The sequence below is a fragment of the Amblyomma mixtum genome, chromosome 2, assembly GCF_055824585.1.
Source record: "Amblyomma mixtum isolate Tamu chromosome 2, ASM5582458v1, whole genome shotgun sequence".
Taxonomy (NCBI): domain Eukaryota; kingdom Metazoa; phylum Arthropoda; class Arachnida; order Ixodida; family Ixodidae; genus Amblyomma; species Amblyomma mixtum.
The window spans coordinates 144,680,690-144,698,227 of record NC_143013.1 but is presented as its reverse complement, the minus strand read 5'-3'; the positions used below and the strand labels follow the sequence as shown (position 1 = coordinate 144,698,227).

General features: G+C 41.9%; 1 protein-coding gene across 1 annotated transcript in view; it reads right to left on the bottom strand.

Annotated features, from left to right (window-relative positions):
- The window catches only part of LOC149361145 (uncharacterized), a 157,956-nt gene that overhangs the window by 32,477 nt on the left and 107,941 nt on the right, over positions 1 to 17,538 (bottom strand). The window contains exons 30-33 of the mRNA XM_089572591.1: positions 15,455 to 15,547; positions 13,302 to 13,361; positions 2,974 to 3,065; positions 2,178 to 2,241 (exon numbers count right to left, since the gene is read on the bottom strand). Of these exons, the coding sequence (XP_089428717.1) occupies positions 2,178 to 2,241; positions 2,974 to 3,065; positions 13,302 to 13,361; positions 15,455 to 15,547 (309 nt within the window). The remainder of the gene's footprint in view (positions 1 to 2,177; positions 2,242 to 2,973; positions 3,066 to 13,301; positions 13,362 to 15,454; positions 15,548 to 17,538) is intronic.

The following is a 17,538-nucleotide window of genomic DNA, read 5'->3' as shown; positions in this document are numbered from 1 at the left end:
TGCCTCACTCAGTTTTTTGTGGTGTTTTATAACGATAGCTCTTTCAATAACGTTTTGTTTGATTTGCAGTCTTAAACATTTCCCACTGCCCCCCCCCCCCCCCCCCCCCCCAGTTGCTGCCGCATGAATACTGCATCGGTACCGCTCTATTCGTACAAAGAAACCCACTCTATCTCAACACGTTTGGAGCGTTCCCGGCCGCGGTGGCAGAAATTCGATGGAAGCGAAATTCTAGAGGCCCGTGCACTGCGCGATGTCAGTGTACGTTAAGGAATCCCAGGTGGTCGAAATTTCCGGAGCCCTTCACTACGGCGTCCCTCAAGCCTGAGCCGCTTTGGGACGTTAACACCCGCTCCCTCTCATTAACTAAAAAACAAAATGAATGCAATTGAGTCGCCATTCCCAACTTAGCACAAAAAAAAAATCACCACTACGTATCGTCCTAAAGTACAGCACTATGCTGCCGCTGCACCCGACCCCGCCTAGTGTTCCAACTTCCACACTCTCGCACTGTGCATTGCACGTCGTGTTCATTAACTGATACTACTACCAAACTAATATTGGCGTTTTGAGCTATGCGGTGGTCGTTACAGAGAGATGTCCGCTGCATGCATTGGCGTGAACAACATTTCGGCAGAAACAAGGCACTTGACGAATACCCGTTGGCGCTGACAATACTGCTGCAGAAACGCAGCACTGCAGTATAGGCCACCACCGTTCATTGGTTAAACTGGCATTGACAATGAAAAATTTTTAGCATGCGCAGAACTTGCTCCCTGGTTGAGTAGACACCCCAATCGCGCTTTCAGGCACGTGGCACTGTGCTTTCGCGCAATATTTTGTGCTTAGCAATGTTAAACCGCCAGCAAATTTTTTTTCCATGTTTACATGCGTCAGTGTCTTAGCATAGCTAACTGCCGGCGATACCCTCAAGCGACCCGGAGCGCATATTGTCTCAGATTTCGTTAAAACGCTGAGTACATAATTTAGATCACAAAATACCACTTAAATATTCTCTTCAACGTTTCGTACTTCGCTGTGTGCGTTGGGAAGAGAGAAACTCATGACATTTCCGAAACACAGAGAAAATGCAAATTCCGCTTTAAGCTTCGGTGTGTGCTGAAGTCTACGTTTGTTGAAGTGTTGCTTAGGCATTTAAAGGTGCTCTAGCGCCTTTAGGAATGCACGTGAGTACGCTTGCCTTTGCTGACCTCCAGCGCAAAACATGCTCACACTCATGTCCATCTTCTTGAGAGCTCCTGAATATGAGGAAAACGATAAATCTTTGACCACACTCATCATGTAGGACCACACGTTCTTAAAAATCCGCCGAAAGAGCTTTTTACGGTAATAATATTATTGCAAAGCTGCCGGGACTTTGATTAGATTGTGGCATTCGCGGTTCCACCGTACACCCTTCTCCCTAAGGAAGCGCTTGCTGAGAAGCCAACGCTTGTCACGAAAGCCTTGCTGCCCCCACTACTACCACCAAGTCGCCTCGTGCCATTGTTGCCCGTGCCGTTGAAACCAAAACACTGAAATATGTGACGCGAATCCAGTAACAGGAACCAACTGACAACTGCTTTTTACTGAATATCAATTTCTCGCCAGCGCTCCTATAAAATGCTATTTAAAGTGCGCAAAGTATGCGAGAAAAGAGCACTTAATGATACTTTCTTGCGCCCTCTCTTCATTGCGTAACCTTTTCCCCGTCTTGCCTCTTTCCAATGAAAGGTGAGTGTATGCTCTACAGTAAGGCGTATAAGGATTTGGAACACGGTAAGGCGCCTGCCCTTCCGTTAGGCAATGTGTCACTGGCGTGACAATAATCACAAATGTGGCTACGCAAGCTGTGTTGTTTGATGCAAACTGGCATTAACAGGTCCCGCCCTGATGGCTCAATGGCTATTGTGTTTGACTGCTCAGCCGTCAATTCGCGGCACCATTGACCATTTCTGCGCTGGTGAAACACGAAATACGGCCATGTGTGCTCAGGAATGAGTGCACGGTTAAGAACTTCATACAGTTTGTAAAAAGTGATCGTCAGCATTCGGCTACAGCGTCAATTGTAGCCCGCAAGCTGCTATAGGACGGTGAACCCTACATAGTACCTGGAACCACCGCTAGGTCACTCATTGTCCGCATAATTATCGCTGGAACAGTGCTGCTGGTCTTACCTTTGATGTTTCTCGCGCAGCGACAGCTCTGCGTGCCCTCGGGAGCAGCAGCTTCAAAATGAGCCTGAAAAAAGCAAGACAGGACTGAGCTTCAACGCAGGCAAAGTATTGTCGTTCTCGCTACTACTGTGATCTATAACAGTTTTCCATAGCTCTTTAATGCCTATATTAAATAAAACACCGTCCCAGAAATCGCTATTAACCACTAATAATTAGTAAACAAAAACAAAAGCAGCCATTGTGATATCGAGTTATTTCTATTTTAACGTTCCGCGCATTGCCGTAGTGCAAAGTTGTCCTGTATATCATCGTGCGTAGCAGAGTAAGTAAATATCGTAAGGTGTCTCTCTTTGACGTCTGCACATGCCACTACTACGACTGTTTTTCCTGCAACAAGCAGAGCGTGCCAGCCTTCACCATTTTCGCATTAAGAATAACGTTCTATGATAGTGCTTACAAATACTGATTATATACGTATTCCCTAGCATACTGCGGCGCGTAAAAACTTTAATGAAAAGTGTGCCGAAAATTCTGTTCAAGCAATCAGCCCTGCTGTGTTTTATGTACAATGACTCAGCGAACAGCAATCAATCAAAATCTAATTATAGGTAACTTTATATAAGCACCTTAGCAGAAGTACGGACCCCACCAAATCCAAATTAGAAGAAAATCTATAGAAAATCTATACAGAAGCATAAACAATCTATATAGAAGCATAGAAAATCCATTGTTGCAGTCACAACAAACCTTTGGTGAGTTATGAGTTATTGTTTCTGTGGAAAAAATCAGGTCTTACCTCTGCAGCATTGTTAGATTGTAGGGAATATTTTCAACTTCCCAAGACGCTGTGGCGGATTTGTCGTCAACCTGAGGGGCATTGGCTGCAGTCTGGAAGGAAAAAGAGGTAACGCTAGATTATTTTGTAGACAATATTAAGATTAGAGGTTCATTTCAACAACCAGCTAAGCTGGGACAATCATGTTAACGCTGTCATCAGTAAGCTTTCTCGTGTCACAGGTATCATTAACCGGCATCGTCACTCACTTCCATGCAAAGTTAAACTTCTGCTATATAATTTGCTCTCTTTGTCCCATGTGAACTATGCGCACTTAGTTTGCGGAACAACTACAGGTACCAATAAAAATAAGATTTATGTTTTACAGAAGAAGGCTCTGCGTGCAGTACTTAACGTCGGTTCTGATATAAACACATGCGATTTATTCAACCAGTTCAATGCCATAAAAGTATATGAAATGTATAATGTTAGGCTAGCTGAAAGATATAAGAAGGACATAAAACAAAATATGAATTACTTGCGTGACACGGCACACCTTTCATTTAATGTACAAGTTTATCCTAGCAGACACAGCGAACTGTGGCATATTCCAACATGCCTCAAAATATATGGTACACATAGCCTAGCAAACACGTTACCCCGTCTTTTAAAGAAGTTTCAAACTGCACAAGTTGATCTTTCACGAGCATGCCGCCAAGTTATACACGATGTATGTGCTACTTTTTAGATTCATTGCTTCTTTATCTCTTCACTGCTTCTTTATTTCTTTCGTTTCCGTATAGTGTTGACCTGATTTGAATAACCGAATTCCTGTTCTTCGATGACGTGTATTTTTCTGTTTCCTTTTTTTGTTACCATTTTTCCTGTACACTTCATTCCGTGTCGTTTTTTCTAATAATACGCAAAACCATTTTTGATAACTATTGTTTGCATTTTCGGACGCTACTTGTGTGAAACATTTATATGTTACCTGCTGCCCTGCAGTGTAGCGGCCGAGGGGCACGTCAAGCCAGAATTTCTGGCTTTTTCCCTCGGTCCTCACCATGTGTACATGGGAAAATAAATTGAAATTGAAATTGGAATTGAAAATTTCAAGCAGAAGCCTTTCGCGACCGAAGAAAAATTAATGAATGGAGGCAATTAGATGGCCGTGACGATTTTTGTCATAAGAGAAAGGAAACGCTATAGCTATCACTATTGTCGGTAGCCGTCACTATGCCAACATCTTACTTCTTTTCCCATGCTTTCAGTCGACGTAATCAGCACATAAAATCAGAAATTTCAGTCTGCACTTCATCTCTGCCCGCTTTCCTCTGCTTCTAGGTCTGTCGCCTTGATTAAAGCTGTAACTCAAAAGCTTTTTTAATTTATGACACCACTTACATTCCACGCTTTCTATTCCAGAAACAAAAGACTCGTCCGCGGAAATCCTCAAAGGGCGGCCACGATGATTTCCTAAGTACCGATTAATATCATCAAATAGATTCATCATGCGCTCCACATACCAGCGCAAAAAGAATTATTGAAATTGGAGCATCGAAATCGGAGCATGCAAAGAAAGTTTTTCCACTTTGAAAATCGAAAGTGAAAAGATCAGACCAAAACGCGTTTCACTTGCCCATTTCACTCACCCAGTACTCAGATTGGGCGCTACAAATAAGAAGCGCGCCTAGTGCACACGCAGAGGAAGCGTACATGCAGTTGTTTCTTGTCGGGGCTGTCAACAACCGCGAATTTTGATGGCGTCTTCCCCCTGTCTACATGGTGCAGTAGACAGAGCCGGGGTGACTAACAACAAAGAAAGCTCCGAGATATTTCGTTTTTGGTCGGACTGGAAGGCTGTCGGCAGACCTCCCCCCCTCCCTCCCCAAACTCGCCTCCCTTCTCCTGTCCGGCCTTTCTCTTTCCGTTTTTTGGGCATGCTGTGTCCGCTGGCTTTTTTTTATGCCTTCTTGGTGCGGTTTGAACAACGTGGTTTGAACAAACATTTTTTGAACAGCGCTGGCCCAGACGAAGGTTTGAAGCGGAATGAACAGTGTCGCCCCTAGCATTATTCTTGTTAGTTTTCGTTCGCTTTCACTGTTTCTTTCCAGTGTTTGTGGCATGCGACAAGCTTTCAGTACTCAAGACATAATATGTTGGATCCATTTCGCGAGTATAAAGGAAAAATATGCAAACTGCACGCCCAGAAAATCAGAAAGGCAGCGCCCAATCGAGATGCCATCTCATTTCTGGTGCCGAAAATGGTCGCTGCGTTGCGACACTATGGGCTGGAAACAAGAATTTCTGGAGAAGAATAAATATTATGATTTCGGCGATCTGACTGGGCGTTCATGACACACAATGTCCCTTACTCTGCATACAAAAAATAAAGACCTCATTCTTTATCTACGTCGCAGAGCCTCTTTAAGACTTCAGAACTTTCCCTAGTGCAGCAGTCCCGTAGCTCCTTGCGTGCGCAAACACTTGAAAAAAATACTCTGTTTTGCATATTGTGTGATGAGAGTCGCCTAGGTAATTCCGCCGAACAAAGTAGAAAACTGTTTGCCGAATGAGGCGCAAGCTAATTCTTCAACCACATGACAGCTTCATATCAGTCAAAGAGTCTATCTCCTTGCAGTGTACTTGGCTTGGCTGATCGTGATCAGAAAATAAACGGACTTTTGGCATGGTTTATACAAAAACGACCTTGTGTTAACGACGAAGCACATATTTATGGGGCTTCAGTATGGCGGTGAAGGAATGTATGTGTTCAGTGTCTGTAATATAAGAGAAAGCCAGGTGATTGTTATTTACGTGACTAAAAGTGCATCGAGGATTCAGGACGCGCGCCTAGGACAACAAGATGGCTAAAGTACAAGCTACATTGAAATGATGGGAGTGGGGTACTGCACCAAAAGCTAGCAGTGAAAGGCGTGGCCTGTTGTTTCTGCATTCTTTCAAGAAGAGAAAGGCTCGGAACTGAGCTTCTCGGTACACCGTGCGATAATAATAGTAATACTACTCATAGCCTCGACTTCCATCAACCTTATCGGGGAAGTTAGGGGAAAAAATCTGCACAGCTTGACTAGTTCCCGCCCCTGCATAAAATACAAAAGTACTTCAACAAAGAAGCCAGTGCGGTGGCTCAGTGGTTATAGCGCTCGGCTGCTGACCTGAAAGACGCGGGTTCAATCACGGCCGCGGCGGTCGAATTTCGATGGAGGAAAAATTCTAGAGGCCAATGTACTGTGCGATGTCAGTGCAGGTTAAGAACCCTGGTGGTCGAAATTTCCGGAGCCCGTCACTACTGAAATACATATGTTTACCGTTATTATTTTTTCTTCCCTTGTCATTGTTTAATACATCTACCCCGCTACCCGCATCACAGCACAATCTGTTTTGTTTAAAATGTGAATTGTTTTTGTATGCCGCATGAACTGCCGCTGCTGCCACCGCCGACTTTTTCGGGTGACGAAGATCGCCAAGCGATTATTGCGAATCGCTTTTATTTCGTCACCCAGGCTCTCTGTAAGGCAAAACGCGAAATAAACATTCATTTATTCATTCATTCATTCATTCATTCATTCATTCACATGTCTCTAGTGAAAAACTTAGGCAAGACTACAAATGCACGTTTAGACAAGAAAATTGCGCACAAAAACGCCCGGGCAAATCGCTAAAGGCAACAGATTGAACGTCAATAGGTGTGTGTTATAGGACGGAACTAAATGATATGCAAGGAAATACATTAGGCTCGAAAAACAATTTCTTCTCCTGCTTTGATGCTTTTTCGGGGTGTATGGCGTATTCATAACAAGTAGTAGTATAAAACATTATTCCGCAAAATGGGACGGTGTTTAGGGGTCGGGGTCTTCAGCTGCAGTTTCAATAATTCTGGCAGTTTTATTTTAATCATTTGCTGTTCATAGTTCATTGTGCATCTCTCTATGTTTCAAATTTCCGAGCTCCGTGTAACCTGCGAAGGTGTTTTCTGTGACAGAGAAGCTAAGGAAGAAAGGAAGTTTTCCTTTCGTATCTTTTTCATAAGTTATGTACAGGCGGTATGGATACATCTGAGTAATTTTTATAATCCCCTAATTTTTGATACAGATGCAAAGATGGGTGATGTCTTTCATTTCATTTCATTGCATTTATTGAACCCTCAAGGCCAAAGGCATTAAAGAGGGGAGTGGTTACAAAAACAAGAAAATACATAAACAGATGCTATACAGGATACAAAACAAAGTAGCATCATATTCCTGTTATACAATGTTAGCTAGTGCAGAACGAAAATGCTGGTTATCACTTATGTCGACGATATCTGCGGGAAGGCGGTTCCATTCGGGTGATGTACGAGGCAAGAAAGACTGAAATGCAGTTCCAGTGTTGCACATTATAATGCCAACTTTGCGAGGATGATCAATGTGGTTTGACACGTATCTGGGGGGACGAAATGAGGGCATCATGTAGCATGGGATGATGGTATAGTTTATGAAAGCGGCTCAAACGAATTGTGTGCCGGCGGGATGCTAAAAGAGGCAAAGAAAGATTAGCTTTCATGCTTGTTACACTTGCGGTACGGTTAAAGTTGGACAGGATAAAACGAGCAGCGTTATTTTGAACTTTTCTCAAGCAAAGTTATCAGTTTTTCATGATGGGGATCCCATATGGCGGCGGCGTATTCCAGATTAGGGCATACTAGTGTTTTATAAAGCAATAATTTCAAGGAAGAACGAGTTTTGTAAAAGTTACGGCGCACGTAGCCCAACATGCGGTTAGCTTTGTTAGCAATGTACTCAATATGGCGCGTCCAGTTAAGGTCAGCAGAAATATGAACACCCAGGTATTTATATGAAGTAACCGCTTCTAAGGGATGTAAAAGTTACGGCGCACGTAGCCCAACATACGGTTAGCTTTGTTAGCAATGTACTCAATATGGCGCGTCCAGTTAAGGTCAGCAGAAATATGAACACCCAGGTATTTATATGAAGTAACCGCTTCTAAGGGATGTAAAAGTTACGGCGCACGTAGCCCAACATGCGGTTAGCTTTGTTAGCAATGTACTCAATATGGCGCTTCCAGTTAAGGTCAGGAGAAATATGAACACCCAGGTATTTATATGAAGTAACCGCTTCTAAGGGAACGCTATTTAGGTAGTACACAGGCGGAGCATTGGCACTTCTTGATGTTCGCATAATTTTGCACTGATTAGTGTTAAGTTCCATAAGCCATTCATTACACCAAAGAGAAATGTTAGAGAGATCACGCTGAAGAAGGTTAGCATCATCAGGGGATTCTATTTTGCGGAAAAACAACACAGTCGTCAGCAAACAAAATAATGTTAGATGATGCAATGGAACGCAGGTCGTTGATGTAAATAAGAAATAAAAGGGGTCCGAGCACTGAGCCTTGTGGCACGCCCGAGTAAACATCGCTGAAAGGTGAGTTAAAATTATTAGCGGAAACGAACTGCGATCGGTTAAGAAGTATTCAATCCATTTCAGAACGCTGTATTCGACATTCAGTTGGGTTAGCTTTAAAAATAATAAGCGCTGACATACCTTGTCGAATGCTTTAGAATAATCAAGGAAAATGCAGTCAGCTTCTGATGCGCGATCTAAAATATGGTGAAGTTTGATAGTGAAGCTGGCAAGTTGGGTTTCGCAAGAAAATGACTTCCGAAAGCCATGCTGTGCGGGTGCAAAAAAGGAATTAGACTCGAGAAAGTTCACAAGGTTAGTGAAGATGACGTGTTCTAATAGTTTGCAAGAAGTACTAGTAAGCGAGATGGGGCGATAATTTGTAGGGGAGGCTCGATTTCCTGATTTGAATAATGGAGCCACTTTCCCGACTTTCCATTGTGTTGGCAGAATGGAATTATTGAGAGTCTGCTGAAAAATCTTTGTTAGTATTAAGGAGCTGGAAGCAAACTGTATTTGTAAACATTTAGCATGAATGCAGTCAAAACCGGGCGATGAATGATGTTTTAGGGCATCAATAAGTTTAGCAACGCCAGATGTATCGATGAAAATTTGAGGCATATAGGGTAAATATACAGGAGTGGAACGGATCGTTTGGTTTTTGGTGGTGGTGGATCGTTTTAAAAGCGTCGCAACATTTTTTCCACACTGTTAGGACTTATCTTAAATTAGTGTCAGCAGCATTCCCTCAAAATAAATGAGCATATATAATGTGGGAGCCAAATAATATATTGAAAAGAATAATTTTTGCCTTTACTGGCAACACCCATCTGTTAATTTAAATCCTACGACATTTCCAATCTCGGAAACATCTCCTAAGTGACCATCCCACGCCAGGTTTTCATTTAAACTACACCTTTGCTCTTGAAAACGCAGAGTATTTCTATTCTTGAGTTACCTAACAAACGTGCATTAATAGAAAGTGATTTTTAAGATCAAGAGATATGGCCTTTGTCTTAGACGTATTCAATTTTAATGCACTAGCCATTGCCCACTCTTGTATACGTGCTAATGAGTTGTTCGGTTCGATATCTACAGTGTGATTCAAGTCAACACTAAATAAAAGAGACCAAAGATACTTCCCTGAGGTACTCATAGTGTTATCGCTGTTTACATCTGAAGAGAACCCATTAAAGCAAATATATTGCTGTCAATTATTTCAATAACATTTTAACCGCGTTAGTACATTCCAGCGTATTCTATATCCTTCTACTTTAAGTAAAATAGATTGGTTTAGAAAGTCGAGTGATATCGTAAAACTACAGACACCCAAAGCCAGTTGTTTTTGTTCAGAAGCATTCCAAATGAATGCTGCTTCAGTATAGCTTGTTCTGTTCACTGGTGTTTATGGAAGCCGAATGGTGACATAATTAGTACGTTGTCTTCATTGCTGAAGTTATTTATTCTGTCAGTGCACGTTAAAGACACCCAGGGGGTTGAAATTTCCGGAGCCCTTCACTACGGTGTCCCTCATAGCCTGAGACGCTTTGGGACCTTCAGCCCTCATAAACTATTCTGACGAGAATGACTTTTTCTAATCCTTTACAGAAAATAGAAGGTGTTTACAAATTTATGTAGTTCTCAATGTCGTTCGTTAACAATATTTGCACATCATTCTTACTTTGGCAAGTTGCAATCGTTTCGGAAACATTCCCGACAATAAGCTCAGGTTAAATATGTATGCCAGGCAAGGTGAATTATTTCGATTACATATTTCACAGGTTGAATTTTTATGTCACTGCATCACTGCTTTACTATCATTCAGACTTTTTCAGACTATTTTGAGAACTTCAGACTTTATTACAGGGATAAATAGAAAGGATTTCTGATTTATTGCTCTAATATAGGTTAGTGCCCCAAGAGTAGGAAAATGTTGTTTAAGATCGACGAAATATTTATTGAACTCGCCCGAGTAACATGCCCCCGAGATTATTACTTTTTTGCGCTTAATCTTCGTAACAATGGTTACATTTGTGCGGCGATTTAGAAGTGCATTTAGTTTTTTTTTTCAATTTTCGTCTGTTTATCTTGTTGAAGCCTGGAAAAATTACAAAAGTAATAATTACTCGCAAATCTAATTTCCTTTATCAGTTTGTTGCAATTATTTTAAACCTGTTTAATGCATCGAGGTCTCCCATAGCTAAAAATTTATCAGTAGTTTTCAAGGAGAGGGCTGAGTCGGGTTGGTTGGTTCATGTTGAATGGTACGGCAAAACAGCGCTGACGGACAGGACGGAAGAAGATGAGACAGGCACATGCGCTGATGGACGGGACGGAAGAAGCGCATGTGTCTGTCTCATCTTCTTCCGTCCCGTCCGTCAGCGCTGTTTTGCCGTACCATTCAACACGAACCAACCAGCCCGACTCAGCCCTCTCCAATCAACACACGAGAATTTAAACATGTCCTTGGCTGTTTCTGCTAAGTGCTGAAGATATTGCGGTGCACGTTTATTTTTGGGCTTAGTGCACTTCTCTAGACATATATATGCCAATGTAATCAATTATACGTCTGCACATTGTTCCGACCTTTATATTAGTTCCATGCAAGGTGGTTCTAAACATGTCAAGCAAAGTGGAAGATGTGCGAGTAACTCGTGTTGGTTCCTTAACGACAGCCTTACATCCGTAAACCCTTATCAATTGTCAAAGTTCCCGCCTTACAGGCAAGTCCCAAGCATATTAATGTTGAAACCTCCGCTAGTGATTAAAGGTAGCTTTTTTTCCTTTGAAAAAGTCTGCAGTGATTGTCGAAATACAATAAAGTTTTGAACCTTCTCACTCGAAGGGCGTTATACAACTCCTAATAAACTTTGTCGACTACCAAAAAAAATTCATAATTTTCATGAATGAACGTAAAATTTAGTGCCTGGTCACAAACAAGGTATTTCTTCGCAATCAGTCAGTCTCCTCCTTCACGACAGGTGGTTCGGTTTAACAAAAAAAAAGTGTTTTCAGAAGGCAAGCTTAGATCACTAGCTTAATCACTGTACCAGGTCTCAGTTCACATAACTGCATTTTTTTTATTGGTTTATTTTTGGTTTACAATGCATACGTAAACCAAGGACGAGCAGGCAAAAGGCGTTAAACAACACCTGAATAAGGCCTGCCCTCCTATACAAAAACAAACAACAAATTAAAACAAACATTCAAAGCATTTGACAGCAACCGACTTCGAACAGAAAAAAAAACGCAGGTTAAAATTAAATTGGCAGTAATATACAGATTTGATACCAAAAAATATACAACGGTGTTTACTTATGCAGCACTGTCACGAAAGTAGCATATCATGTACGGCTCTTTCATAGCTTTCGTCACTTCGTTTTTCCATTGCCATAGAAAGTAGCGGGGCGTAAGCATTTAGAACTCGCGGTATCATAAATGTCAACATTTGGTGGCCATAATTTGTACGGGACTTTGAAACATGGAAATTGGCGGTTCGGAAGTTATATAGTCCAGGCATGTGCAGATATGTGTTCTGAAACGTTTCTTTACTGTATTTTATTTGATTCTTTATGTATATAGCCAGTTTTTTGTCACACATTGTTTGTATTTTAAGTACCTTCTGTTTTCTAAAAACCTCCCCTGTGTCTTGGTTGAGTGTAAGGTTGAATACAGCTCGGAAAGCACTTTTTTGCAGCGCAAATAATTTTGCTATATTAGTAAGTGTTGTTGTTCCCCACACAAGTAGGCCGTAATGTATATAGGAGTGAACTAAAGAGTAGTATAGCTGTAGTTTGCATCTGACAGGTACAAGCATTCGTAGTCTGTTTATTATGCCCACTGACCGCGATACTTTAGTGCTTAAATAATCTGAATAGTCATTCCACAGTAAGTGCCGCTCGAAAATTACTCCTAAAAATTTTATTGAATTTTCACGAAGTAGAGTTGAATTTAGAAATTTCAGTTGAAAACTTTCAGTAATGATCTTGTTTTTGGCTCTAAATACGACATATTTAGTCTTTTCAACGTTTAGTTTAAATTGGTTAGATTCCAGCCATGAAGAAAGTTCTTGTCAAAAGCAAAATCAAGCTCACTGAACCGTATTTCAAATTTGGCGGCTTTTTTCCCTGCTGATTGGGCATTATGATGAACCATTTTGAAAGCAATTGCGCATTCCATTCCACATACTTCTCGAAGATCCGATGGTGCGATGTAATCGTCGTTCGACATTGTGATGACACTGAGTAGGCTCACAGGAAAAAATTGTTAAGAACCTACGTAATTTGCAACTAGGTCTTCTTCCATGTTGCATGGTGTGCGGTTGTTCCATCTTTCTGGCAAACAAAAACTTTCTCGTTCCTATGCCAGGCATACATAAAATTGCGATCTTTTGCCCAGTTCATAGTTGCCTCAAGTAAAGCTGTTTTTCTTTTGATCAAACTTTTGTTACTTTATATCACCAAGAACAACTCCTCCACGAACATTTCAAGCACACGAAAGTGTGTTGCTATGGTCTAAGACTTTTATATAGTGTTCTGGTACCAAATAGGTTTAGAATAAATTAGCAAGGCCTAATTTTTTAACGTCCACTAAGCTTTGATTAAAGGCCCAGTTCGTTGAAGCAACGGGGACTTCGACCACCTGAACAGGTTATTTGTCTTGTGTATACATTACAGTGGGATAACAACGGATCTTCACTGACTGGTGTCAAAATTTACTGCTGCTGAAGTGCGAACAGAAATGAATTCGACATGACGAATCACTGCACTCAGCGCGGGCCCTTCATACTCGCAGTAAAAATATATTTACAGATATTCCACTATTATTTACGAAATCCATTATTCAATATTACGCGTGAACAAGTAGGAACGGAAGATTGAACATGCGGCTCGGGCTGCAAAAGATACTGCGTTTCTTGATTTTTACCTTTAGGGATTTCACGACTGACGAAGCATCCATGGCCCATGGCTTGGTGTAGACATCGAACTGAAATAGCACAGAAAATACGAAGTTTATTGTGCATTGTAGGCGATGCTATTAATTTGCCTATTCCAATGTACAAGTTCATGTGCTTATCGCTGCTGAATACTGTTCACAGAATTTTATTAGGCCAGCTTTCAAATAATATTTGAATAATATACTGCTACCGATACATGCAAAATATGGTTTTCTGTGTTGCTATCCATTAATGACTCATTGTACGGCAATTTACTGCACTAAAAAGGTATATTTGACATTTCATTCATCAAATGAAAACTGAAAGCTTTACTAATTCAGCCTTGAGAAAAACCTTAGTAATTTACAATTCAGGTAGCTCTTGAGCACCGCTCATAAAGAGCACCTATGCAACTTTTTCACGGCAATAGATTCGTCCGAATCCAACGAATGCACTGTTTATGCACTCCCTTATCGCGCCATAATACGTATGCGCATTTGACTTGACTCTCTTCAGGTTCCAATGAGGTTGGCTTTATTATCTGGCATAGCTGCAGCATAAGAACAAATATTCACAAGGGAGGACACATGCGACATGTACGGATGCAGCGTCCGTTCTTGTGTGACGCGTGCTGCCTCCTGAAAATGATTGTGTATAGGCACCGCTGAAATAAAGACTTACGACAAAAAAATCTACATGACGGTTACCATTGTTTAACGCGATATTCAGCGATAGCTGTTAAGGTAGTCATGTTACGATGTGTTGAGGTAGAGAATACAAGAGTGACTTCATATCTGTATATTTATACACCACTGTTTTTAGTTCTCCCCGCACACTTGCTTTGCGACGAGCTGTCCTCCTCAGTCCGCCGCTGTAGACGCACCCACTAGTTACGCCGACAACGTCACATTACTAATACTGCTACTACTGCGACGCTAAACCCAAGAACGGACGCTTAACAGCTGTCGTTGTAAAAGTCACAGTAAGCATTGTGGAGTGGCTGAAAGAATCGTTTAGATATATCTCGCTAGCGGAACCAATGACAACCTAAATATTAGCAATATACGTAATAAACTGAGACACTCTCGAAACTCAGTACGGCTTGACAGCACGAGTGAGTAATCGAGGCCGCAGCGTGGCAGCAATGGCTATCATGCTCTTCCTGGGCTGTATAGTCAGTCTGTTGCTGGGAAGGATCAATACGCTCTGTTGCATTCGGGATTAGTTGAGGAAAACGGAAATGGTATGTGATTGCCCAAAAGCATTGTTCGTTCTTACACCGCTACAGTACGTTCTTTGTATTATATCTTCCCTCGTTCTAATTTTTTGTGCTGTTTACCTAGCATTCCCTGCAAAAAGCAGACTGTTTTGTTCTACAAATGGGAGAACTGCTTTACTGCTTACTTACTGCTTACTTTACTGCTTAAAACTTTACTGCTTACTTGGGGGAGCTATCATTATTAAACTACGCAGGTCTTTCCTAAGTTCTTCGGCTTGATACACTGCGCCCTACACTACTAACGCGACTTTTTTTACAGCGAGGAATTGATATCTTGAATCCTCAGTGCAATGTCCTTTACTGTGGGAAGAATGAAACGAGTGGAAGACAATACTCATTAGCGGTTCCGCTCAGGTGTCATAATAACGCTGCAAAGCACTGGATGGTGTAAATAAAGAACAATCATTCTTTCGCCAGTTCTCTACTTGAAGGTTTTTTTTTTTTTCATTGTGAAAATCCTTAAAGTTTCATATACAAGCAAGCCGCTGATTACGAGCAGGACTTCTATGGAATTTTAAACCCTAAAGACTGCTTCCATTTCGCGTCCACATGAACCTCCAACCGTCCCCACTGCACATAGTGCGGTTGGTCATTTGATAACTTACAAAGCGCCTGTCCTATACTTACCGAACGCGACATTTATCTGCTTCAGATTGTGTCGGCTAAAAAACGAGAGGTTAAAGCTAGTAAAAATTCTCCCTGCTTTGCCGAAATTCCTTAATTAAATGCATCATAAAACCCCAGATGCGATGAAAACCATGATGTGCAGCAGGTGTATACGCGAGCATCAAAATGGCACCTTTTACCAATAATTCCGGCCCTCATTATGTAAACAAATGGATGCAACAAGTTGAAAAATGAGACCTCTTTGACTGCGCGGTGACCGTGCTTCTTGATGAACTCTTGAAACTTCTTGCCGCATTCGTTTTCAGCCGATAACAACCACTTCGATGCCTCCTGGTAAAAGAAAATTTGTGTAAAGGTTAAATATAAAGCACTGTGTTATCTTGCTACTTTTTTGCTGCCAACCGTATTGCATGCCTACAAAGCGCACTTTTTCTTTCCAGAAATTTGAGACTGAAAATTTCATACTTTGTACAGTTGGGTACAAAACTAAAACCTACCGAAGAAAAATCCCGCCTTCGTAACCACAATGAGGTGGTGAGTAAGCCTTTTTGCGCTCGTAGTCGCAGACGTCAAACCAAGCTACATTTGTGCTGTCGTAGCGTTTTCTCCAGTTTTCGTTTTGTTTACGCGAGCCTGAAAATTGAGTGCACGCCACACTACGCAGTACGTTAGAACCGAATCACTACAGTAGTAAACTTCAGTGCAAAAAAGCTTGCTTTTACCTTAATGTCTCTTTCATTATGGGTTTCGCATTTCAAATTTCCACTCGATGAAGCGCAGTAGAGAACGCTCGGTCGTGATCACCTTGCCATAGATGGCTGGAGAAAGTTGCCTGTGCTTAGTACAAAAATTCCCCGGATTGAAACGGAATACGCCGCTCTTGCCCAGCATTAGCGAAAATATCTTCGTTGGTCGCCAAGAAAGCGTAAATGCATGTGACAGGAAATGCACGAAACGCCGAAAGAGTTTGCGTTCCCTTCTTGCGCAGAGCGCGCAAAAATTTGGAAGAGCGTTTCGAGGATGAAAGGACAGCTGAAGGAAACATTTCGGAGGGCGCCTAGGAGTCCTTACATGCTTTGAGTACAAAAGCATTTTTTTTTATTTTCGTGAGAGAACAATACTCCGAAGGGTCTCTGATATATGCGCGGTGCTGTAGAACGTTTTCACGAGAAATGAATATGCCCGAGCTGAAAGCCGAGTTTATTGTTGTTAACCAAAATAGACAGACTTCTACATGAGTTATCACTTCACATGTAAAATGAATATTTAAAAGTCTTTCCCTTCAGAGACATTTAGAACAGTTTCGGTCTCAGGGGTCTTGAAGTGATGTTCTGAGAACACTTAATATGGCTGAGTATCCGTTAATAATGATTACTTGCGTTTAACTTCATGTTAAATAAAAGCGTCTAAGAATGCCGACAAGTGTAGCTCGAACTGAGGCAACAAAGGGCTTGGAGCAATGAAGAAAGTTAGTTTTGTTGGTTATGCTAACACTATATACAACTTCATGCTTCTTCACCAGAGCAATTTACTAAGCAAGAAAATATTTCGGAAAAAAATTAGAGGGAACACTTAAGCTCCGCATTAAGGGTATGGCGCCATATCGTAATGAGTGAATTCCCATATATGCAGAAGGTCATTCTATACTTCACATTCGTCCACCGGAGGGGAAATTTGGGCAAGTCAGTATTGATCCATAACATAAGAGTAGCGCACAACCAGGACGACGGACTTTCTTGCTTTTTGTCCGTCGTCCTGGTTTTGCGCTACTCTTATGTTATGGTTCACATTCATAGGCCCCTGGGAGTCATTCATAACCCTCCCGGCGCAGGTGTGCAGCAGTTGAGTGATACGCCACTGCCCTGCGATGGCAGGTTCCCCCAGCGGTGCGCCTTGCAAGACACAGGTTGCTCTTCCCAAGTTACCAATCATTAATATAGCTGCCACGGTGGGCAGTTTCCTCACTATCCGGTGGGCTGGTTGTGATGTCGCCGTGAGGTGACGTCACCTAGGTGGCCCACCTGCCTCCTAGGCTGCTCTCTGGGCACCACTTGCCAAAGTCATGATAGTGATTTTTCGCTCAGAACGCCGACATTGGCACCAGACAGGCCCCGACGCCGGGGCCTTTAACACGATAGATTGAATGGCGTAGGTTGTTTACTGCAACACGAGACGGACGCTGTAGACAGTCTATGGCAATCAAACCAGCATCCACGTAGGCTGTCTCTGCGTTCATACTTCCGCACACACGTCGATAGCAAAAAGAAATTCGTGAGAAATTCATTTTCAACTGTTTTCTCTATCATCTGACCCAGTGAATT